This window comes from Notamacropus eugenii, chromosome 2, assembly GCF_028372415.1.
Source record: "Notamacropus eugenii isolate mMacEug1 chromosome 2, mMacEug1.pri_v2, whole genome shotgun sequence".
Taxonomy (NCBI): Eukaryota; Metazoa; Chordata; class Mammalia; order Diprotodontia; family Macropodidae; genus Notamacropus; species Notamacropus eugenii.
Window position 1 is genome coordinate 160,757,677 of NC_092873.1, and position 24,416 is coordinate 160,782,092.

The 24,416-nt window shown below is 36.2% G+C and overlaps 2 protein-coding genes across 6 annotated transcripts in view; one reads left to right on the forward strand and one right to left on the reverse strand.

Moving 5' to 3' along the window:
* SLC35A1 (solute carrier family 35 member A1) overlaps positions 1–5,269 on the forward strand; it is a 48,967-nt gene extending 43,698 nt beyond the window's left edge. Inside the window, exon 8 of one of the 2 annotated variants that reach the window (XM_072642790.1) lies at positions 5,107–5,269. In XM_072642790.1, the coding sequence (XP_072498891.1) occupies positions 5,107–5,156 (50 nt within the window). In that variant the 3' untranslated portion in view covers positions 5,157–5,269. Of the gene's footprint in view, positions 1–3; positions 819–5,106 lie in introns of those variants that run through there. The other variant, XM_072642789.1, reaches the window with a different exon arrangement.
* RARS2 (arginyl-tRNA synthetase 2, mitochondrial) overlaps positions 1,618–24,416 on the reverse strand; it is a 60,107-nt gene continuing 37,308 nt past the window's right edge. For 3 of the 4 annotated variants that reach the window (XM_072642785.1, XM_072642786.1, XM_072642788.1), the window contains 12 exons: positions 20,513–20,671; positions 19,215–19,321; positions 17,177–17,272; positions 14,710–14,770; positions 13,688–13,764; positions 12,185–12,309; positions 11,503–11,570; positions 11,291–11,400; positions 5,566–5,661; positions 3,848–3,922; positions 2,224–2,287; positions 1,618–1,796 (listed from right to left, as the gene is read on the reverse strand). In XM_072642785.1, the coding sequence (XP_072498886.1) occupies positions 1,710–1,796; positions 2,224–2,287; positions 3,848–3,922; positions 5,566–5,661; positions 11,291–11,400; positions 11,503–11,570; positions 12,185–12,309; positions 13,688–13,764; positions 14,710–14,770; positions 17,177–17,272; positions 19,215–19,321; positions 20,513–20,671 (1,125 nt within the window). In that variant the 3' untranslated portion in view covers positions 1,618–1,709. The remainder of the gene's footprint in view (positions 1,797–2,223; positions 2,288–3,847; positions 3,923–5,565; positions 5,662–11,290; positions 11,401–11,502; positions 11,571–12,184; positions 12,310–13,687; positions 13,765–14,709; positions 14,771–17,176; positions 17,273–19,214; positions 19,322–20,512; positions 20,672–24,416) is intronic. The other variant, XM_072642787.1, reaches the window with a different exon arrangement.

The window sequence follows — 24,416 nt, forward strand, 5'->3', positions numbered from 1 at the left end:
CAGCACTCAGCTTTGCTCTGGGTACCCTTCTTGTGTGTGTTTCAATATATCTTTATGGATTACCCAGACAAGATACAACAGTAATCCAAGGGGAAGAAACCACTTCAAAAGAGAAACTCATTCACATGTGATGTTTTTAAGATTAAAACATTTATATTAAAACAAAAAACAAAAGACTACAGCCTTAAGCTAATCCTAGAAGGTAGCTTTAATAAAACAAAAAAATTGAATGTATGGCATGAGAACTTACTTCTACTTAGTTAAGGAATGTGTTGCCAACACGAAAGCTCACTTTGTACAATTTTAGGAAAACAGGAATTACTGTATATAATGTACATAAAAGGAATTTTAGCGCTTTAAAAAAATAATGTGGGGTGTGGTTCTAGATGATATTTTAAAGTGCCAAAGTTTTTTCTGCACTAATGGGACTCTTGGTCAAGTACTAAAGAGAAAATCCCTCTCCACCTTGCAATGCATGTAATCTTATTCCAATAGAGGCTTAGGCCTCCTGCAAATAAGATGCATAAGCAGGATGGGTCAATTCAGAAACAGACTGAACATATTATTTCCTTTTAGATTGTATCCACTTGGTGACTCTATATCTAAGTGGTGACTTAGTGCTTCTTTAGCACTGTTTCTGTGCCATTAGTAATCTCAGTTCCAGTTTTTCTTCATAAAACTTTTTATGTCACTTTTGTACTCTTTTATAAAATGATCAGCTGTTGGATTCATCAAGAGTAATTTGTGAAACCAGTGTTTTTTTTAATCTCCATAATGTTTATGGGGGATTCAGCAATAAACCTAATTTATTTACATAATCCTTATGCCTAATCTTTAGTGTGTGTGTGTGTGTGTGTGTGTGTGTGTGTGTGTGTATTTATCTCCCATTAAGATTATATAAGAAAATACTGTCATTATTATACATAGTACATTTTCATCCTAGACTGGCTTTGGTATTCACTATGCCAACTGTTCTCAGCATGCTTATTAAGGGTTGACTTTCTAAACTAGGCTGTCAGACATTTCACATTTTGAGAGAGAAAGTATAGTATAATCACTGTGTGCAGATACTGGATAAACACAAATTTTGTTTTATATGAAACTATCAGACCAATAAGATGCTTAAGTATGTGGGCTACCTAAATTACCATTTCTCACTTTCTCCTGTCAACGATTTAACTGTTAAAGAGACTGTGAGAAAGTGTGAAACTGAGCCAATGCTATATACATGCACAATTTTGAAATTTGGTTTAGATTATTGACTTAAGTCTAGAGATATATAGTTTCTATATGTAGATAAAAATAGTCTGAGCTCAATTTCATAAATATGCATGTTTGTTAAATGTGTCTCAGTTTTCTTGCCGCCTAGGTCCAGTGAATAAAAGAGCAATTTATTAAGCGCTATGAGAAAAGCACTATACATTGAGTATACAAAGAGAAAAGTGTGGACAGTTCTTACACTCAAAGGGCTCCATCCTACAGGGAAGAAACAATACTTATAGTTGGTTAATGGCTGAGTTAGATGGAAAGGTTCCATGGTCCTTGTGATGCAGTAGAAAAAGGTAAGAGTATAACTATAGGTAGGAATTCTTAAATACAAATTCAGACTTATAAATATGGGTTTTGACACAGGTAAAATTTTATGTAAAATTCCTTTTCATTTCCAACTGTAAAACAGATCACTAGGATTCCACTTTTTTGTTTACAAATTACATCCTAGATACAGGTGTGATTCCAAGAAGTTTCATTCCATTGGCTAGGACAGAACGGACAGCTTTAAAAAGATGAAGTCTGGCCTATAAAACAAAAGTCACAGTATCAATAGTTGTTTTATGTGTAGATAGGCTGCTGGCAGTTGCACTTAGCAAAGAGATTTTTGTGAAACAGCAAAGATGAACTGATTACAACCCTAAAAAAAAAAAAAAACTTCAGCGGCTCAATTTCTAATACAAAAATTAATATAAATTGCCATGTTGTAAAAATATTGCTATTCCTGAACTATGAGATCCTTGAAGGATGTTTCCCAACATCTGGAGTAAGAACTATGCTTTCAAAAGCATAGACATTAAATTGTTTAAAAATCAGAAAGGCATAGGAACAATATATAAGCAGAATTATTTTAGAAAAATCTGTACTACATATTAAAGCTTTTGTGTTCTACTGTATTAACTAGGCAGTGTGTAGAAAATAACAGAAAACCCAAATGCTAAAGTAGTGACAAACCTCAGCTACTTCGGGGAGCCTGCCTTTTATGGGCAGTGTTTTGTGAGCCACAGCTGTAAGATGACTGAAACCGGAAGAGAGAAAAGTATAGTTATAAGGAGCATTTCAATGAACATTATCATTGGAAACAACTTTATCATGCTATAGAACACTCTTGGGCTTATTACTGCCATCCCTATAAATCAAGGGAATATTTCAGAGTGAAACTGAGGAAATTACATAATTATACTTACTTTCTTAACAAAAAATGATCCCACCTGTATTTTCACTACATAATTTTTGTATGGAAAAATGACTAGTAATGACTCCACCCTTACTCCCCCAACTACTATTCACTTTTCACAGAACAGCTTGAGAAACTGATGTAATTTCAATAACCTCATTTTGGGGGAAGAAGGAACTGGTCAAGATATTAAATGGATTGAACAAAGCTACACAGCTGTGGCAGAGGTAGGACTAGATCCTGTGTTCTCTAGTTCAATGCTCTTTCTTACCAAGTGAAGAGTCAGTTCTTTCTGGAAGGGTAATGGGCTAGTGTGTCTTTGTTTAGGTGTCCCCACCCCCCATTTAAAATATGGAGCAACTTATCTGCCCAGCTGTGTAGGTTGCTGTGCATGCTACCTAAATGGGTAAAATAACTGTTTACATTTATTTAAGTCTGTCAGATGGGGACTTGCAATCATTTAATTCTTATTCAGCCTACTTAAAAGACCAAGCTATTTTTTTCCTCCACAGTTCACTCTTCTCACTTCCTAAGACACCAGAAACAAAACATATGTTTCTCTGAGATTCTTTGTTTAGGTATACCATCAAGCAGAAGCCTATGTCAAGGCTTCTGACTGTGTAAATCATCCTTAAGCAATAATTAATAAAAAAAAATTATGTAGCCTTGCTCATAATTGTTATGTTTTGCATAAATCTCTAAATGTTAGATGTTAAATTTTAACTACCAAGTGGGATTTTTTTTTTAAAGTCAAGTGAAACATGAGGAAAAAACAATATATTCATATAACCAAGAGATGTATCAAAATATTTGATTTTTCCTTTTCTCTTCTGTAATACTGTTTTTATTGGAAGAAATGATTATTTTTCGCAAGACTGGATCCAACATTCATTCAAAATTTGTCCAAGAGTTTGTAATAGTTTAGGTGGTTCTGACAGATGGGATCTTAAGTAGAATGCCAAGGAAATACATTATATCATAAACTTACCTGATCTGCAGAGATGAAATAAACACCATCTTCCACACCTCCATGATTTTGAGAATATCCTCTAACATCTAAGCTACAGGGCTTATTTACCAGAGGCCTTTGGCTGAAAGGTCCCTGGTAAAACTAGGCTTTGGCTTAAGAAAACACATCTGTAATTTGATTATCTTTGATTATAGTGACATGTAGGGTGAAAAATGCATCAAAGTAAGAACTTAATGGATATGAAGTGCCTGAGATTTCCTAAGACTATATTCTGATTCCTAAAAATATATAACATCTAAAATTATATCAGCCAGTCACTGGAACAAGATTAGACCCACTGAACATCATGGTCTGGTTATTTGAGGTAAATTTCTCTGGGTCTCATATTTTTGTGGGTTAAAAGGCATTCAGCAACAACAGTGCCTTATTACCTCAATGTTAAAAGGTAGCTGACAATATTCCTGGGTTGAAGATCCTGAGAGGATTTATAAAGCACCTCATCATACCTAAGGAAAAAAGTGAAAAGAAAAGGTTCAAAGAGTGATCGCTGTCATTATTAGGGCCTATTCTAGCCCTAAGCCATGATATTTTTGATCCATCTCATTGATGCAAGAGACACAAACATATGAAGTACTGAACAAAAGCTCCAAATGAATACTAGTTTGTTCACACATGCTTCAGGGATTGAGAGAGAAATTCAGGCCACAAATAACAAAGAATGAAGGGGCCATTCTTTGTTTTGATACAACCCTGTTATGATCTAATGATCGTTTCTGCACAGGATGACCTGTGCTCTGTAGTTTCTCAGCCTGTGCCATGAAAAGGCTTTTATATTGATGAGAAAAGGTGATGGGGCAAGTCCAATTCTCTTCTCTCCTTCCTCTTCTTTCTCTTTTGCCCCATAAACTAACTACCGTGTTCAAATATCCCCAAGTATAGATCCAGAAACAAAGGCAACAGTTTGCACTTTGGTTCTCAACAATTAGTGTTCCATTGGAACCATTGTGAAGTGATAGAAAATGACCAACAACTTTCAGAGAAGGGATGCTGGAAGTACAAGGAAGGAGAAAACTGAAAAGCCAATCTGTAGCCACTGTACTCCCCGCTCCAACATGCTATGAATCATGCTGGACACTGATACAAGAGATTTGTAACACCTTCTCACCATCAACTGTATGGAATATCCTGCAATAATTAACTTTTTGGATACATAGTTGTGTACACAGGCATATTTGCTTTTTCTCTTTGCTAATGTAGATGCTGATTTACCAGAGAATCACTCATTTGGAAAGACTTGACACTAAATGTAGGAATTTAATGGGTAGCAGAACTTAATCAGTCCTTTTCATTTTAAGGGAAAAAACCCTATGAACACAGAAACAACTGCTAGATGTGCTAATCTAGACTAACTAGGAATCTTAGAAATTTAATTTATTTTAGCTGGATGGAGACTTAGCACCATGCCAAAGGGCAGGCTGTAAATTGAGTTACGCACTTTGGCAAAGTTGTATTTTTCCTATCTGGGTAAAAAGTACTGCTCAAGCTCAGGAAATATTCTTTGCTCTACTGTCAACAAGAAAACTAAGGGAGGTCTTTTGCTCATCAATATGCTGTTAGATTCTGCATACATAACAGAACTTATAATGACCTGTAGCCTCAAACGCATTATAATGGGTTTTGTTTTTTTCAGTTTCTGCAGGTGGAAAACCATTGCCAGTCAGGAAGTCATTCCCAGGATAATTGCTATGAGAAAGAAGCACTGTTTCTGGCCATTCACAGCATTTTCCCTTTTCTAGAATGTACTTTGTTTTGTTTTTAAGTGAGAAAACTGCTTTACATAGACAAGAATTGGGCTCAACACCCAGAAGAACTGATATGGAATAGAGAGCATAGCTACTTGTGCCAATAACCTGTCAGGAATTACCATTCCTATTTAAGGGCAGGAATTTACACCCAGGAGCAATAAACGAGTGTCTTAAAAATGTAACTGAGTTTTTTAAAAAAAGCAAATACCTACCTCTTCATGACAATTTTAGGTGCTGCACTCTTCTTGCGTAAGAAATGGAGTAGATGACCTACTTATGTTTAACAGAATACTACTGGAAATTCCAAGTTACAGAATTATATATACTTTTACACTGAAAATTACCTGAGGAGATGTTGGAGTATAGAAATAGACTGTGGGTCTTGTAAGCAAGCTGCATTGATGTTTCTCAGATGACCACTTTCAAATGAATCTTCTAAACTACAATTCAAGAGACCCAAATCAGAAGGAAAGGAATACCCAGGAATTAAAGATAGCCATACAGTTTATTTGCTAGTGACAAGTACCACAACAAGCTCAATTCAACCAATATTAAGCACCGACTACATATCAGAAATTTACCTTCTAATGTAGGGAAAAACATTAAAGCATATGAACAGAGATTCACAAGAAGCACAAAGATTGGATTTCTTCCTGAGGAACATCCTTTTAACCACTTATCAACAGGGGAATGGTTCATATAAATCTGAATGAGTTCCTTATGTATCTTGAAAATTAGACCTTCATCAGAGAAACTTCCTTTTAAAGATTTCTCCACTCTTGGTTCTCCCACCTCTTCTAATCTGCAAAGAGTACTAATTTTATGTAATTAAAACTGTCTTTCATCTTTTGTGATCATATCTAACCCTTGTTTATGAACTCTTCTTCTATCCATATAAGGGCAAGTTCTTCCTTATTCTTTTAACTTGTTTATGATGTGATCTTTTTATGTCTTAAGTCATATATTCATTTCTTGGTGTATGGTATGAAGTACTGATCCAAAAGTCAACTTATCAAACTTTGCAAGTTTGCCAAGCAGTTTTTATTGATTAGTGAGTCTTTACTCCAATAGCTAGGGTCTTTCGGTTTATGGACCATTAAGCTACTAGGTTCATTTGTTTCTGTATGTTGTATACTTCATCTCTTCCATTGATACACAATTTTATTTCTTAACCAATTATTTTATGATTGTTTCTTTGTAGGAGAGTTTGAAATCTGGGACTGCTAGACTTCCTTCTTCTCTACTTTTTTCCCCTCATTATTTCTCAGGGCAGTTTTCCTTGATAATTTCATGAAAGATGATGTCTAGGCTCTTCTTTTGATCATGGCTTTCAGGTAGTCCCATAATTTTTAAATTGTCTCTCCTGGATCTATTTTCCAGGTCAGTTGTTTTTCCAATGAGATATTTCACATTATCTTCCATTTTTCCATTCTTCTCGCTTTGTTCTGTGATTTCTTGCTTTCTCATAAAGTCCTTAGCCTCCATCTGTGCCATTCTAATTTTGAAAGAACTATTTTCTTCAGTGAGCTTTTGAATCTCCTTTTCCATTTGGCTAATTCTGCTTTTGAAAGCATTCTTCTCCTCATTGTCTTTTTGAACCTCTTTTGCCAATTGAGTTAGGCTAGTTTTCAAGGTGTTATTTTCTTCAACATTTTTTTGGGTCTCCTTTAGCAGGGAGCTGATCTGCTGTTCATGCTTTGACTTCATGTCTCTCATTTCTCTTCCCAGCTTTTCCTCTACCTCTCTAACTTGATTTTCAAAATTCTTTTTGAGCTCTTCCATGGCCTGAGCCCATTGGGTGGGCTGGGACACAGAAGCCTTGATTTCTGTGTCTTTGCCTGATGGTAAGCATTGTTCTTCCTCATCAGAAAGGAAGGGAGGAAATGCCTGTTCACCAAGGAAGTAACCTTCTATAGTCATTTCTTTTCCCTTTTCTGGGCATTTTCCCAGCCAGTGACTTGACCTCTGAATATTCTCCTCACACCCACCTCGCCTCCCAGCTAGCGTTTGGGGTCTGAGATTCAAATGCTGCTTCCAGCCTTAGGGCTTTTGGCCGGGGCAGGGCTGCTATTCAGTGTGAGATTAAGTTCAGGTGCTGAGGTCAGGGCAGGGCCGCCTCTCAGGCTCAGTTCCCTCAGGGGGTTTATGCACAGACCTTCCACAATGGATTCAGGCTCCCGCCTGCTTGGGGGCCTGCTTGGGGAGCCCCGGTCTGCAGCTGCCTCTCAGCTTCTACCTCCCCGGGGGGGCCTGAGTTAACCCCTCATTATTTCTCAAGATTTTGTCCCTCTGGATGAATTTCATTATTTTTCTTGGCTCTATAAAGTAATTCTTTAGTAGTTTAATTGGTATGGCACTATATAAGTAAACTGACTTAGGCAGTAGTCATTTTTATTATTGTTTTGGCCTACCCACAAGTAATTAATTTCCAATTATTTAGGTATGAATTTTTGAGTGTAACATGTTCACACAGTTTCTATGAATTCTGGTAGTAGGCAGACTCCCAAGTATTTTGTACATTCTGTAGTAATTTTAAATGGAATTTCTCTTCTTCTTCGTAGTTGGTTTTGTTAGAAATACTAATGATTTATGAGGGTTTTTAAAAATCTTGCAACTTTGCTAAAGTTACTGTTTCAATTAATTATCTATTTAATGCTTTAGGCTTCTCTGAGTAAACCATATCATTTAAAAAAAGCACAATTGTTTTCTCTTTGCCTGTTCATATTTCCTTAACTTCTTTTCCTTGTGCTATTGCTACCACTAGCATTTCCAGCACTGTATCAAAAAGTAGTGGGGATAATGGACATCCTTACTTTACTCCTATTCTTAATGGAAAGGCTTTTAGTTTATATCCCCATTACATATAACACTGCTTCTTGAATTAAAGATACTACTTACCACATTAAAAGAAGGTCCACTTACTGATCGATAGTTTTCATGATATTGAATCAATCATGCATTCCTGGTATAAATTCTATCTGGTTGCAATTTATAATCTTTTTAATATGTTGCAGTAGCCTCTTAATCAATCCCTTCATCTTTCCTCCCTTTCTCATGTCTTCCCATCCTCTCCTGTTTCTTAGCTGACTTCAGTGGGTCTACCATCCTTTGACCAATTTAGATCAAAATGAGATTGAGGTGATGCCTTGGGCACCTTAACTATGTGAATCAATAACTCATAACCTCCCCCTTCTTATGTTTCTTTTCTCCTCCACCCAGAAAATCACTCCCAAGAACTCTGCCTCATTTATCCTCTGTAATGCCCTTTGTCCTCTTATTCTTCTGTGTTTAAGCCTTTCAAAATGCCGATTCCTTGGTCTGTTCTCAAATGGACCTTTACTGCTGCATATCAGTCTTCCTACTCTTTCCTAATTCCTTATCCCATTCCCCGCAGTGGCTGTTCTAAACTTTCTTTTCTTTCCTTAAAACTCCCACACCATTCCCATAACCATAGCTGACGTTACCAGCTCATATTCATTATGAATTTCCTTCGTATTTCATATCACTCATTTTCTCACCTTTTGCTCCAGGGTCTGATAAGATGACCCAACTTGTGTCCTTGATCCCATACCAATTCCTGTCTCCTTTGGAAGATCCATTTTTTCCCTTATTGTCAATCTCTCCTTATCTACTGGATTCTTTCATGCTACCCACAAACATGCCCAGGTTTCTCCCATCCTTAAAAAAGCTTGTCCTGGCCATTTAAAGCTATCTACTCCAGTCTCTCTCATCCTATCTATCCAATCAGGTGCAAATCCTGTCATTTTTTTTTTTTTACCTTAAGAGTATCTCTAGCATCTGATCCCTTCTCTTTCCTTACAAAGTTACCATTCTAGTGCAGGCCCTCCTCTCTTGCTAAGACTACTGTAATGGCCTCCAAATTAAGATCCCTCCCTCAAGTTTTTACCCATTATAGCCCTATTTCACACAGCTGCCCAAGTGATTTTTCTTGAGCACTTCTGACTGTCACTTCCCTATTTTATTGACTCTGGGGCACTTTTCTGCCTCTAGGATCAAACATAAAGTCTTCTATGTAGCCTTTAAAATCAGTCACAATCTGGCCCCAACCTATCTTTCCCCAGTGTCAATGTACATTACTCTATGCTTGGGGAAACTCCCACTTCATCTTTGTGGCCCAGAATCCATCACTCCAAGACAGCTGGACCTCCACATCTTGAGTGTAAAAAGCCTTTCCAACTACTATTGCCTTCCTTAACTACTTTGTATTTACTCTATATAGACTTATTTTTCCTGCATGTTCTTATACATATGTATAAGATAAAATGTCAGCAGTTCCTAGAGAGCAGAGACTGTTCGCTTCTGTCTTTGTCTCCCAGTATTTAGCAGAGTTCCTGGCACATAGTAAGCACTTTATAACTGTGAACTGACTGATTAGGCTGCCATTCTATATCTCTCATCTTTTTCACAACCAAACTCCATGAAAAAGCTGTCTCTACTCACCTCTATTTCCTCTCCTCCCATTTATGTCTTGACTTCTTTCATTCTAGTGTCTGAGTTACCATTAACTGAAACTGCTCTCTCCAAGATTAGCCATGATTTTGAACTGATGAATTCTGAGCTTACCATAGTTCTTTCCTGCAGTGTCTGACACTGTTTACCCCACTTTGGGAATGCTCTCTTCTCTCTGGGTTCTGATGACACCACTCCCTTCAGATTGTTGCTCCTATCTGACTTTCAGTGGATCATCTCTGTCTTGTCTTTGTAATCATGAATATTCCCTAGAATTATTATAGGTCCTCTTCTTCTCATTATCTCTATACCAGGGGTCTGGTAACATTTATAGACTTTACAGTCAAAGTACACGTACACTACCAAGTGCAAAAAACAGATACTTGTTATCTTCCTAACTTCACCTGCCCTGAAATATTTTTACAGGCCACTGTCCATTCCTAGAATGCACCCTCTTCTCAAGATAGCTCTTAGAATCACTGACTTCCTCTAGGTTCAGCTTATGTGCTTCCTAAGGAGATAGTACTCCTGATCCCTTTACTTTTTTAGTATTTTTAGCACTTTTTAAAAGGTACTCATTCCTGTTTCAAATTTCTCTCTCTCTATGTATATGTCTATATATTTCTTTCTCTTTATGTACTGTATCCCTCAATACAGTACAAGTTTCTTGGGAGTAGAGACTGTTTCTCATTTTGACTTTGTGTCCTCAGTGCCTGTCATAGCATCTTACACATATCAGGTAATGGGAACTGTCTGCTGGATTGGAATGCAAGGGTTAAATACTAAGCTGACTAGAGAAGAAGTGAGAACAGTTTTGAAATCAGGCAAGTGAAATTAGAACAACACTGCTGCATTTTTTTTTCCCTTGAAGAACTCTCAAATCCAGTATTTGTGTATGGGGGCAGGTAGGGAGTTTGTCATCAAGGACACCCCAACACCTCAGGCATTTTGATTCAAAGGGAGCACTCCAGGTTCTGATGAATGGAGTTTGGCCTAGAAAATTCTTTGGAATTCTGTTAAGTTCTGTTTCAGAGTCTTGTACAAATAATTTTCATTCTGTTTTTTACCCCTTTTATTTTAAGACTTAGACATGCTTCTGACTAAGAAATGTGATAACCTAAAGGCAAATAAATTAGCATGTGTTTAGGAAATAAATAACATTTGCTTTACTGCTTTAGCTTTTAGATTGAGAATTTTATTCTTTGACTTTCCTTACATTCTTTCATTTTAGTCTTCCCACTTCCATTCCTTTTCCCTCACTCCATTATTGATTACTAGTGCTATTTAAAGAATGGCCATTTGAGGGCAAGTAAGCAATTAAACATTTTTTATATTTTTCAAGGTGTAGGAGAAGCCTGAAGCAACATTAATTTGGAGATCCAATGGACTAAATCATGTACTCCAAAACTAACAACCACATACAATAAAAGTTAGTTATCCTATAAATTACAGCTATTGGTCCAGATCCCAAAATTGGTGATGGGAAGTTTAGCAACACAGAATGAGAGGAACCTTGTCTTAGGAGGGTACAATAGCAGACTACTATAACTGGGGGAAGGAAGCAAGAGGAGGGATACTTTCCCAGGAGTCTCAGCTTACCTAGACAGTCTGGCATGTGTGTACTGCAGGAAAACACCAGTATCACCTCGACTCTGAAAAACTCGATCCCAACTAAACTTATAATCAGACAACAGGTAACCTTTGAAGTCCTGAAAGGATAAAGAAGAACTCTGCAGCTTTGTTTCTAGCAACAAAAGAAAGGTTTTTACAAATGTCAGCCTTTGAGAAGGGGATGCACAATTTCAACTGACCTGAATAATGAGAGCAGCAAGTCCAACTCTTTCTGCAATCTCATGTGGATTTTCCAATTCTTTAGTTGCTGTAAAATATTGACAGACAAAAGCTAGTGGATTAAATGTACATGACACCATACAAGACACTCTAAGTGGAGAATATAATCTGCCTAAAATGTATGTGAAAAAAATAGGAAACCAGCAAGAGCAAAGAGGTCCACAATGAGTAATCAATTTACTTTCTTATATTAGACCAATTTGACTCTACTCAATAAATCATTTAATTTTCTAGGAACTGGAAGCAATATTCAATAGTAAGTAAAATATTACTATTTTTATTTCCTCAAATTACCTTTTTTTGTTAAACTCTATAGGATAACACAGCAGTCACTCATTTTTCCAAGAGAAAAGATAAAATTAAGAAATAAGGTATTATGATAAGCAAAACTGTATACCACTGAATCTTCACAAAGCTCAAGTGGAAATTAAGGCAGACTGAAGCTGTGCCTCTACAAGTGTGATAGAGTTACCTCAGAGTTATACGTCAACTTCCCTTGAGCTTATCTGGAAGACTTCTGGTCTCCTGAATTGATGGAAGTTACTCTGATACTTAATGAATTATACTAAATAACACTTTCATGTGGCAATTACAACAGGTCAATCTTGAGTATTAACAGCATTTAAAAAGATGTAAACTCACTCTTGGACAAAGCCATATTTTCTAGCATCCTTGAGCGAGTTTCATTTATAACATCCTCCAGAAAAGTAACATCTCCTCTTCGAGTCTTCATTCCTTGCACTATTCCAAAGGGAACAAGCTGACACCTGAAGAGCGAGAGGGAAGCTGAACTTTCCCAACTTTTACTTAGTACAGACAAACAGATTAATCTAGCTAAGGAATTTTAAAAAATGAGAAAGGAAATACTTTCCTTACCATGCACAGACCAAGGTTTGCAATAACCCCATTTCAGAAAATAGCAAAAGGATTGGAATAAACTGAACAAGTGAATAAAAACCCTGCTCACTTAAAGTAGGTCACCACCAACCTACTGAAGTCATGTATGACTAATGTGAAGAACTCCATTTATGTGGCTAAAAAGACACAACTTTAAAAGTCAAGCAACTGAGAGCAGTGAAAAGTCAAATTCATGTAAAATAAGAACTGCTGGCCAAAGCATAAGAACAGTTTTCAAATAGCTGTCAACTATTAAAAGTTATATGAAAGATTATATGAAAGATTGTGCCAAAGCACTAACAAGAGAACTGCAAATCAAAATAGCCCTTAGGTTTCAGTAACCGAGGTAAGTGGAAAGAAAACAAAAGATGAGAATAATCAGTGTTGGAGGGACTGTGGGAAGACAGGCATAATAACTGTCGAGTTTGTACAGCCACCCTAGAAAGTTGTTTGGAATTACACTAAATGACTAAAACATTTATACTTTTTAGCCTAGAGAGGACACTCTTAGGCATTTATCCCTAAGGAGGTAAGTGATAAAAAGAAAGGTATCATATACATCAAATTATTTACAGGAGCAATTTTAGTAATAGCAAAACACAAAGTAAATGCCTATTGTTCATTAAACAAACTGGTACATGAATAATCTATTACTATACTCTTAAGAAACAAGGAACTACGATGAACACAGAGAAACATGGGAAGTTATAAGAACTGATGCAAAGTGAAATAAGGAGGCGATATGCAAAAAATGCCTACAGCAATGAAAAAGGAAAGAACAGCAAAAAGACTGGAAATGAACACTGGGAAATGACAATGAATCTTGGCCACCAGAAAGATAAATGAAAATGACCCTCCACCCACCCTCCATTCATTGTAAAAGGAGAGGAGCAGGCTGAGGTAGAACATTACAAATACTGGGCTGATGCTTTTGGTTAGTTTTGCTGAATTGTTTTCCCCCCCTTATTCTTTGTTATAAGAGGTGGTTCATTCTCTGTATTAGGAAATACAAGTGATATAAAAACAAAAGATGTTAATAAAAATAATACTTTGAAGTTATAAATATAGCCACAACATAAAAAATGATATACACAAAATTTAAAATACTCAATCTCTCTACATAGAAAGCTTTTAACCTAAGAGGTAAAGTGTGACTTCAGATCTTTAATAATTTATCAAAAAATAGTTATTGTTAGCCCTGTTTGCTATCCAAAGCTTAGAAATATGTCACTCATACAGAGACATTACCTTTCTGCCCATTCATATCCCATGAGCCTCAGAATTTGAAATACTTGCTGAAAATGATTTTGTTGGCCTTTATCTGTCTTAGAAAGAAAATAAACTTAGAAAAGGGGGCATTTCAAGTTTAATCTAAAACAGGAAAAAAAAACACCTAAGCAAATTTAAAATTATATCCCACTAAACTACAACAGTCACAAAAATTAGTGTACTGCTTAATAAACAGATAATTGTATACACATACATCTGGTGTACCAATGTAGACTACAAAATATGATGGAGAAACAAGACAAAAACCATGGCATTCTACAGAGATTCTACAGATATCTAACCGTTAACATTTATATTTTTAAGAGGGAGATAACAGCAAAGAATTTTCTGAAGTTTTATTGTTAAAGGCAGACTCTTCTGGGAATGGCCACAGAAGAGAAAATGTAGGAGAAGAAGGAGCCTTAAGTAAGAATGGAGACTTCCTGGGCTGAAATTATAGAAAAGATACATTCATTCAGGTGAAACTAACTGTTACAGCACAGGTTCCAACACAGCAGGAGCTCTTAATGACTTTTAATGTCACAGACCCCCTTTTTAGCTTAAATCCAGGAACCCCCTTTGGGAAAAGTGAATAAATGTACAAGATTTTACAAAAGATAGTAATTACACTGAAATACAGTTAACGTATTTTTAAAAAAGTTAATGGACCTATTCCCTCTCCAAGGGAAGGGTGAGTGTGTACCCCTGCTATAGAGTAAAACTATATGATATAAGGGCAAAGATGATATATTTGCAATGCTTATTCAAAGTGCAGTAAAATTTCATTTTAACTAAGCAAAAGGGATTGCTTTTTTAAAGCTTTCTTTTCAAATTGCTGTCTAAACATGCTTGGTATCGCACTGTTCCGGTAGCAATCTAATACACTAGGCAGAAATGAATCTTTTTGATTGCTTTCCAGAATGGCTCCAAAGGCCCACCTGCATAACTAATGTTTATGAGGAAGGAATTCCAACCTTCTACTCTTTATTTTGTTTACTTACCACATAGATCATTGAATCAAAATGATATTTGTTCATTCGATCAATAGCAGCTGCAAGATCTCTGAAAAATGAATTCATAAATTAGAAGTTCCTTAGATCTTTGCACTTCTAACAATATTCTTCAGATCTTAAAAAAAAAAAACCCTAAATGTTTTTAGGGTAGGGGTGGGGAACTTCTGGCCTCTAGGCCACATGTGGCCTTTTAGGTCCTCAGGTACAGCCTTTTGACTAAGTTTTACAGAATAAATTCTTTTATTAAGGGGACTGGTTCTGCAAAGTTTGGATTCAGTCAAAGGGCTGGATTTGAGGACCTAGAGGGTCACATGTGGCCCCGAGGACACAGTTCCCCACCCTTACTTTAGAGTATGTGAAGCAACTTTTCAAGAATGTCACATGTACCACTAAATGTAAATCTGGGAGCCCTCAAACTTACTATTAGGTAACTGTTTAAGGAAGAATATGAAACTAGCTAAATCTCCACGGAGATTTTACAATCACCTACTTAAGATTTCTTTCCCTTTTTCTCAACTGAAAATTAGGGGAAAAATAAGTAAAAAAAGTTCAATGCCAATTCTTTGACTGCTGTTTTGCCAGTATTAACAATGACTTTTAAGCTTATATCATTAGAAAAAGTAGAAAAAGTAATATGGCTGAATATTAATTTCTTTGGCAAAAACCTCACTTATGTATAAAATACAGAGCTGATATTCATCATGGACACAATCCCAGAAACTTAAGGAAGGCTTAATGCAGCTGTACTTATATTAACTTGATTGGTGTTCTATTTTCTTCTCTTTCCTGTTTGCACTACCCCAGAACTAAGTGAGCTCAATAAACTCGGCTCCTTAACTTTTAATTGACAACTGTCATGAAGTTTTATTGTAATGGGTGATGGCGAAGAGTGATAATAAAGGAAAAAAGTGATGGTGACATCTACCTTAGCCATCACTTATATCACCACAATAAAAAGGGTCCTCAAATAATGTATGTTGAATGTATTACTCATTGAATAAGAGTTTATTAAGAATCTACTACGTGTCAGACACTGAAAATTCTAGAACAGAGGAGAGGTATGGTCAGACCTATGTTGAATAGTAATGTTTTAGCTGTGTAGAGGGTGGAATGCAAAGGGAAAAGCTTCAAAGAAAGGAGATGAATCAGAAGGGTATTATAATAATAGGTAAAATAGTGAGATAAAAGTTTAATGAGAAGAGAGGAGACATGAGAAAGCTGTGGATATTTGAAGTTGCAAACCTGATTAACTGGAAGAATGATGATATCCCTCCACAAAAAAAAGAAAAGAAAAAGCATGGAACAGCAGAGCTGCCAAAGTGATTTTCCTAAAGCAGGACTACAAAACATTTCTGGCATTTAAAGCCCTTCACAACCTGGCTCCAATATCTTTTTCAAGCTTTATAGATTATACACTTTCATAAGCTCTATAGTCCAATCTAATTGGCTTTCACATTGTTCCTTATACACACCATTCCCATCTTCTGTCTCCATGTCTTTGCACTGGCTGACTTACACATACTCGCTCCTCATTTCTATCTTTCAGAATCCTGTTTCCTTCAAGACTCACCTCAAGCACCATCTTCTACATGAAGTTTTTCCTTACTCTTTACTCCCCACCACCTCCACTGGAGACCTCACGGCACATTAATTTGTGTGTATGTATATGTGTGTGTATGTATAAACGACCACAGACACATACACACACACACACACACACACACACACACACACACACACACGATTGAGCTATCTATGTATCTCTCTACCTACCTATCCTTATTTATATTGTCTACACATTTATGTCCATGTTGTTTCCCCCAATAAAATATAAACTCCTTGAGGGCAGGGACTATGTCTTTTTGTAATCCTGTGCTCAGTCTCTGGTACATAGTAGGTGCTTAATGACTGCTTGTGGATTGACTGCCTTTTAGTGTTCAATTTTAGGATACTTATTTTTTGGTGAAGATACCTGAAACAGAACATATCTACTTTAACTCCTAATTTATTGAGCCAATGCCTGGAGATACCTTATGCTGTTAAACTATAAATATGCTCTGGCACACTAGGGATATCTCAGCCAGTACCGTCCACATCAACCAGTCAATAAGCATTTACTAAGTGACTTCTACACTGCCAGGCACTGTGCTAAGTGTGGGGGATAGAAAGAAAGGTAAAAAATATTCCTGGCTCCGAAAGAGCTACATTTTTTTAGTCATTAGTTTGATCATAATTAACCTCTCCATGAATAGTCCTTGATTTTAATAAGTAATGAAATATGCCCCTAGAATGTTACAGTTATTCTATGGTAAAAATACCTTTTAAAGTTCTTCCCAAATGACCTGTGGTCTTTTCTAACTCAGTCTATAAGCCTATGCTCTCAACATTTTACTATTGATCAAAGACCATGTCAAAACATACATATCCTAAGGTCATTCTTGAAGAAAGTACCAACCTGGTTACATAAAGAGAAGTCCCATCACTTCGCATTACAGTGCAGCTCAAGGAAGGGTCTCCTTTCCTGGAGAGATCTACTATGGCTGTTCCTTTTCTAGAAATGCACCAAGTAAAACACTGAAATAATGTGTGGAACTGTGAAATACAACATACATTGTTTAACAGCTTAAAATTAATTCTTTAACAGAACAAAATTCCAACTGCTCTTGCAGAAATCTGAAAGTCGGTATCATATGTGGAGGTTCCTCCCACCCCCACCAAAAAATATTGTTTTTAACATGGTATCCTCAACAATATTCCATTTTAGTTCCAATTATTAACACAGAAGATGCCTCAGAGACTAACGAGCTGGGTGAGTTACTTAAACTCTCTTTGCCTCAGTTTCCTTATCTATAAAATGGGGATAATAATAGTACCTACCTTCCAGGATGTTGTGAGGATCAAATGAGATACTAATGTGCTTAGCACAGTGCATGGTACATAACAGGTGCTACAAAATGCTTATTCCTTTCCTCTGTATCATCACCACCTCATCATGTTCTCTAACTACAGGTATGCCCAAAGTATCCTGGGTTTTCTCTTAGTGATATGATCAGTTTCCTTGGGTTTAATTTTGATCTCTGTGAAGAGAACTCCTAGATCTATATTCAGCCTGTCTCTTTACTGAGCTCTAGTATAGCATCATTAACTACCTCTTGAACATTTAGAAAGGGATTTCCTACAGGCATCTTAAACTCGGCATATCTAAGGCAGCATTCATCTTTTAAACTTATTACTGCTACGGATATGACCAAAGTTAGGGTCATCTTTGACTTTCTGCACTCTCTCACCCTACATGTCTAATCAATAGCCACGCCTTGTCCAATTTGCCCCCAGAACATTTCTCCCCACCATGCTCTTTTCTTCAATCCATTCTCCAACTGGGCCACCACTTTAGTTCAGATTCTCATCACTTCTGACCCAGACTCTTAATTCAATGGACTCCTAACTGATATTCCTACCTCAAGTTTCTCCCTTCTCTAATACATGCTACAAAAAGCTGCTAAATGATATTTCTAAAGGACACATCTGATCACATCATTGCCCTCCTTATACCTGAGAACAAAATGGTCATCATCACCTTAAGGAGAATAAAGGAAGGCTCCATAGAATATACAGTTTGACTAGGGTTTACTCATTATCTCTAGAGTCAAATGCAAATTTTTCTGAATTCAATTTAAAACTCTTCACAATCTAGCTCCAACTTACATTTCCACACTCTTCTCTTTCTACAAGCTTTTTACACTTTTTACAAGCTTCATGCACTCTATGGTGCAGTCAAACCAGCCAGAAAGCCATGGATTCAAATTCCATCTTGGACATTCACTAGCTACACGATTCTAGGAAAGTCACTTAACCTCTGTAAGTCTCAGTTTCCTTAGCTGTAAAATGGGGAAAATAGTTTCTAGTTCACAGGGCTGTTGTGAAACTCAAATGAAATAATATTTATGCCAGGTATTGTCCAAACTTTCAAGTGTTATACGTTAGCTGTTTTTATTTGTACAAGCTGTGCTCCATGCCTAGAGAACGTTATTTCCTCATCCACTTCTCTAAGAAAACTTAATTTCTTCCAAAGGTCATTTCATGCACCACCTTCTACATGTGGCTTCTCTTGATAACTGTAGTGGCTAGTATTTTCCCTCACAAAAAAATTATCTTGTACATATCATGCTATCTTCTCTAATAAAAGATCCTCTTCTTTAGGGCAAAGACTGTTTCATTTCTACTGTTGTATCTTCAGTATCTAGCACTATGCCTGGCACACAGAAGGCATTTAATAAACACCTGCTGATTGTCTGATTATGCTATTAAGGAACTATGCAACATCAGGTTAAGTCAGTTGGTTTACTCACCATAAAATGGGAATAACATCTATTGCTTTACTGGGCAAATGTATGAAATCACTTTGAAAAATCGTAAGTATTTTATTACTAAAAGAATACATACATACCAAAGTGTACCACATAACGAGCAAAAAAAAATTATTTTGATCATACTTTGTTCTTTGTAGGAGTCCTTTCTTGTCCAGCAAACTTAAGACTTCCCGATATTTCTCTCGATAAAACGATTCTCCTGAGTAGTCATCAAAATGCACTCCTAGTCGCTACAAAGTTCCAGAAACAAAAAATCAAGGTAAAACGTAAAATTCTACTCCAGGGGTGGGGAACCTGCAGCCTCGAGGCCATGTGTAGTCCTCTGGGTCCTCAAGCGCAGCCCTCTGACTGAAAAACTTGACAGAACAAATACCCTTAATAAAATGATTTGTTCTATAAAACTTGAACTTAGTCAAAAGGCCATACCTGAGGACTCAGAAGGCCACATATGGCCTTGAGGCTGCAGGTTTCCTAATCCTGTTTTACTCTTTCTAAGATACAGGCTGGGTTGTCCTACTGTCCCATAGAAGGCCAAAATAAGAAAACTTGATTTAAACAAAACTAAAAATTAGACTGGTCCTCTAATCTACCAAAGAAAAGAAAAAGACTACATATTGCTAAGTCAAAAAAACCATAGAAAAAATCTTAGAAAAGTGAATATTGAAAACGAAAAATAAATATTAAAAAAAGAATGCCAGTGGTATATTCATATTCTAGAAAAGATAAGCATCAGATAGTTTCCTTAATACAACTTATCTTTATTAACCAATGTGCTAGAGGTCTGATAATGGGACTTTAAGGGGCAGCTGTTCCTCTATACATAAATGGAGGATACATTGGAATGGGATGTTCAAGAAGGTAAAAATCATACATAATTAAGGCCATGATATTTGTGTTAATCGAGACATATTGGGACATCTTGACTTTTTCTTTGAAGCCTATTATAAAAGATTCTTTTTCTTGATTATTTTTAATGGTTTTGTTAAGTCCTGGCTTCAAGTAATTCCATGAAACATTATATGTTCAAACACATGGTAATCACGCAAACAAGGTGCAAAGAACCCATTTAACAACCTGCATGGTTTGAGACAACGATTAAAAAAAAATAGAATTCTGAAGCCCTATCTGGAAAGTGGTTATGTTTGCAAGCATCAGAGGTGGAGCCTAAGGAGGAGAAAGGAAGAAAAAAGTGAGAAGAGATTAAAAGGAAAAAAGGAAGGAGAGTGGGAGAAGGGGAAGAAAAAAGGGTGAAGGAGAGGAATTTTAGGGCATCTTCAAATTGCCTAAGTGTTATACTCAATGTCGCTCAAAGTCTAAGGTCATCTAAATTAACTACATAACTCAAGGAAGTTGGTTTGTGTAAGTGCAGTGGCCCTACTTCATGATGCTTCACGCTACTGTCAGGAGTGGCCTCCACATACCTTGTAAATCTGGACATATTCTTTAATGCTCAAGTCCCGAAATTTTTGCCACAATGTAAGTGCTTGCTGGTCACCTGCTTCCAGTCGATGAAAGAATTCATGTGCTGATTTCTCCACATTTTCATCATCTGCTGCTTCCTTATTAACTTGTACATAAACCTAAAAATAAAATGGTAGAAATAAAAGAACACTGATGAATCAATGAAATAATAATCAAAAGAATGCAGAAGGAAGTTCATTAGGTGACAAGACAAGCAGTGTAGCCAGCTCCCTGTGAGATGCATAGTTTTTTTCTGTTCTTCTTTGTATAGAAAAAGGTTTATGTTTATTAATGTTGGTCAAGCTCATGAAAATAAAAAGGAAAATTAAAAATATTATTGTCAACTCTAACAAGGAAAACAACAACAAAAACCAGAGAGAAAAACAGATCCCATGTTATATAGGAATGCTCACTAAAAGGTTACTAAAGCAGTCTGACTGCATAGCTTCAACTAAGCAAGTAATGCGTCTTTTTTCCAAGTGTCAAGTTAATTTTTCTGCTCTGGGAAAAGGTTAAAGGAAGGGAGGCTATTCACCTTAGAGAAAAGAAGGCACATTATTATTTTTATGGAGATCTTGGTTGACTAAAAGAAAGATCTTTTGACTTTAAGATTAATAAAAATATTAGAATGTACTACTGGGAGTATGGCATCTCACTTCCTGGACAAAGAAAGGGACAACAATCTTAGTAGATTTGGTCATTCACTGACCCAGTTGCATCTGTCTGACTAAGGGTGAATAATGAAATGTACACATTCAGACATAACCAATGTATGGATCTAGTTTTTCCCAATGCCTATTTGCTACAAGGGAAAATTTAAGAAAATTTTTTTTGCAGGGGGAGAATTGTGGGGAGGAATAAGCTGGTGAGATAGCAATTTAAAAAAAAGAAAACAATAAAGCATTTTAAAATGCAAAAACAGAGCAAAAGATAGTTCAGTAGAAGACTCAGATAAGTAGGACAGCTTTGAAACTAGTGTTGAATATATTATACAGTTACCCCTCCTCCTCCTGAAGAATGAGTACTTTTCTTTTAAAGTCAAGATCAAACACTATCTGGTTTCTTTCTGTGCCTTATATGCCAACATTCCATTGCCTATCTCCATACTTCTACATGAACCATCTCACGCACTTGGAAAGCACTCCTTTCCTTTCCCCTACCTTACAATATCTCTTTCCTTAAGATACAGTGCAAGCACTATCTTCTGCATGCCCCCCTCCCAGCTGTAAATGCCCTCCTACCTTATACCTTATACAAAACTGCATTGTATATATCCACATTTAAACTAATGCTGTATTTATTTTTATATGTACTTATATCCATTAGAATATAAAGTCCTTTTGAGTGGGAATTGACTGTATTTATATCAAGTCAGTAAGTATCTAAGCAGTTAAAACACTTCACATGCACTAAGTACAAAGAAAGGCAAAAAATGGCGCTAGCCTTTAAGAAGCTCAAACAAGAAGATGCAAAGAATCTGTATAAAATATACACGTAGGGTACACTGGAAGTAATCTCAGAGGGAAGGTATGAACATTAAGAAGGAAAGATTTATTAAACACCTAATATGTGCCAGACACTGAGCTAAGTGTTTTATTATCTCAATTTGATCCTAACAACCCTGGGTGGTAGATGTTATTATGATCCCCATTTTATAGTTGAAGAAACTGAGGCAGACAGAGGTTACAAGGCTTGCTTGGGGTCATACAGTTAAGTGTCTGACAATGACTGACTTTGACAGACTTAGCTCTTCTCAGCAATGCAAGGATCTAAGACAATTCCAAAGAACACATGATGGAAAATGCTATCCACACTCAGAGAAAGAAATCTGGAGTCTGAATGCATACAGAAGCATACTATTTACTCTCCTTTTCTTTTGCTGTTTTGTTTCTTTTTCTTTTGGTTGCTCCTATTAGTTATAATTCTTCCTTACATCATGACTAATGTGAAAATATGTTGAACAGGAATGCATAAGTAGAGACTATATTAGCTTGTATGCCATCTTGGGGAGGGGGGAAGAAAGGGAAGGGTACAAAATTTGAAACTCAAAATCTTATGGAAGCGAATGTCAAAAACGAAAAATAAACAAATTAATTTAAAAAAAATGTCTAAGGAACTTGAATCCAGTGCTCTATCCACTGCACTACCAGCTGCCTCAAAAAACTCCTTATGCAAGGTGGGATTTTAGCTGAGACCTGAAGTTAAGGAAGCTAGGAGTTAGGGTTGAGGAAGGAAAGCTTTGGGACAGGCCAGTGAAAATGCATTTAGAGTATCCCTGGAATGTAACAGTAAGTACTTCATAACTATCTGCTGATCGATCAGTGTTACGTCTTTCCCCTTCAGGTGAAAGCACTTAGCACTTTGCTTATATTTCTATTTTATAATTTATTACTAAGATTATGATATAACTTTAGTTATTTACGTATGTAATATGCCATAACTACACACAAAGTTCCATGAAGACAAGAGGAACACATGATCCAAATTCTGTATCTTGGCCAGTGCCCGGAATTATATAAATGTTATTTTTACTAATGAAAAATAAAAAGGCAGAAATGTGGATATGCTGTAGGTTTCCTGGTGCCCAGCCTATCCATCTTCCTACTGCTGATAATAGTGTTCAGTATTTGTACACTCTCTACCTCTCACAATACTGCTTTATACATGGCATATTTAGACAAAATAACTCAAAAATATTCCTCTCAAATTTCAGAACTATCAAAAGATGTTGGAAATATATATTTGAAAGCCTAAAGCAAGATTCCTGAAATTGTTTTGATTAGATAACTGAATAGCTATTAATTTAGTATGCCTAAAGATATTAGAGAGTATAGTCTTAGAAACCTAAAAATGAAAATTCCTCTAGTCTGTTTTGCTTTCTTTAAGTTGAAGGTAAGAATATCCCACGTCTCCCTCTTCCACCCTCTAAAAACCTCCCAAATTCTTCTTAAAACCATTATGACAAGATTAAAGAATGTTAGCATTTGTTTAAATTGAAGATTACTTAAAATCAAATGACATAATATCAACCAGCACAATAGGTTAACCTAGTAGGCATTTATTAAACTGCCTGTAACGTTAAAAAATGTGAGGCTAATTCTATTAACATTTATCACAATCGGAAGAAAAATATTCTTGCTTCATGAAATAGATTTAACAAGATGCAGCTCTAAAATAAAAGGCATAGGTTTTTAATTTGTATTTGACACAAGCCCTTTCTCAGAGAAAATCAACTTGGAAGGGTACCTTTGTTTAGGAAGTACATCTAAAAACAAGGGAGATAAAGGTGAAATGATTAAATTGCAAGTTTGATATTGAGACAGATAGGGTTTAGCAAAATTTTATTTTAGAGCTAAGAGCATAGCACAAATTTTCTTTAAATACTAAAATACTAAACCAATTACATAGTTCTTTTATTCTTTCTTCAGAAGAATGCTAACTCTCATTTGTCAAGATTAACAGATAAAAAGATAGAGAGAACATCTGCCACTTGAGCAAAACAGAAATAAAAACATCAAAGCCATTTCTTAGATAACCTGACACCAAGGGTACAGAGGCCCAAGTAAGCTAAAACAGCTAATCAAAAAAAAATCACAAAATTCTGGAATGCCATCAGACATCCAGGTTCAAAGCCTGTTTTGTCTGGCCTTAAACCCTTTTCATCTCATCTCCATTCAAGGACAAGCTGCTAAGCACAATTAAAAGAATATGCCACATTTATTCAAGTACAGGCTGCAACTCTAAAGGGAAATATCTTTGGTACCAGCACTAGGAAAACTACTCATATACTGATAATAACACTATAATGAAAAACAACTTTTACAGACATCGGAATTCTGATCAATGCAATGATAAATCATGAGT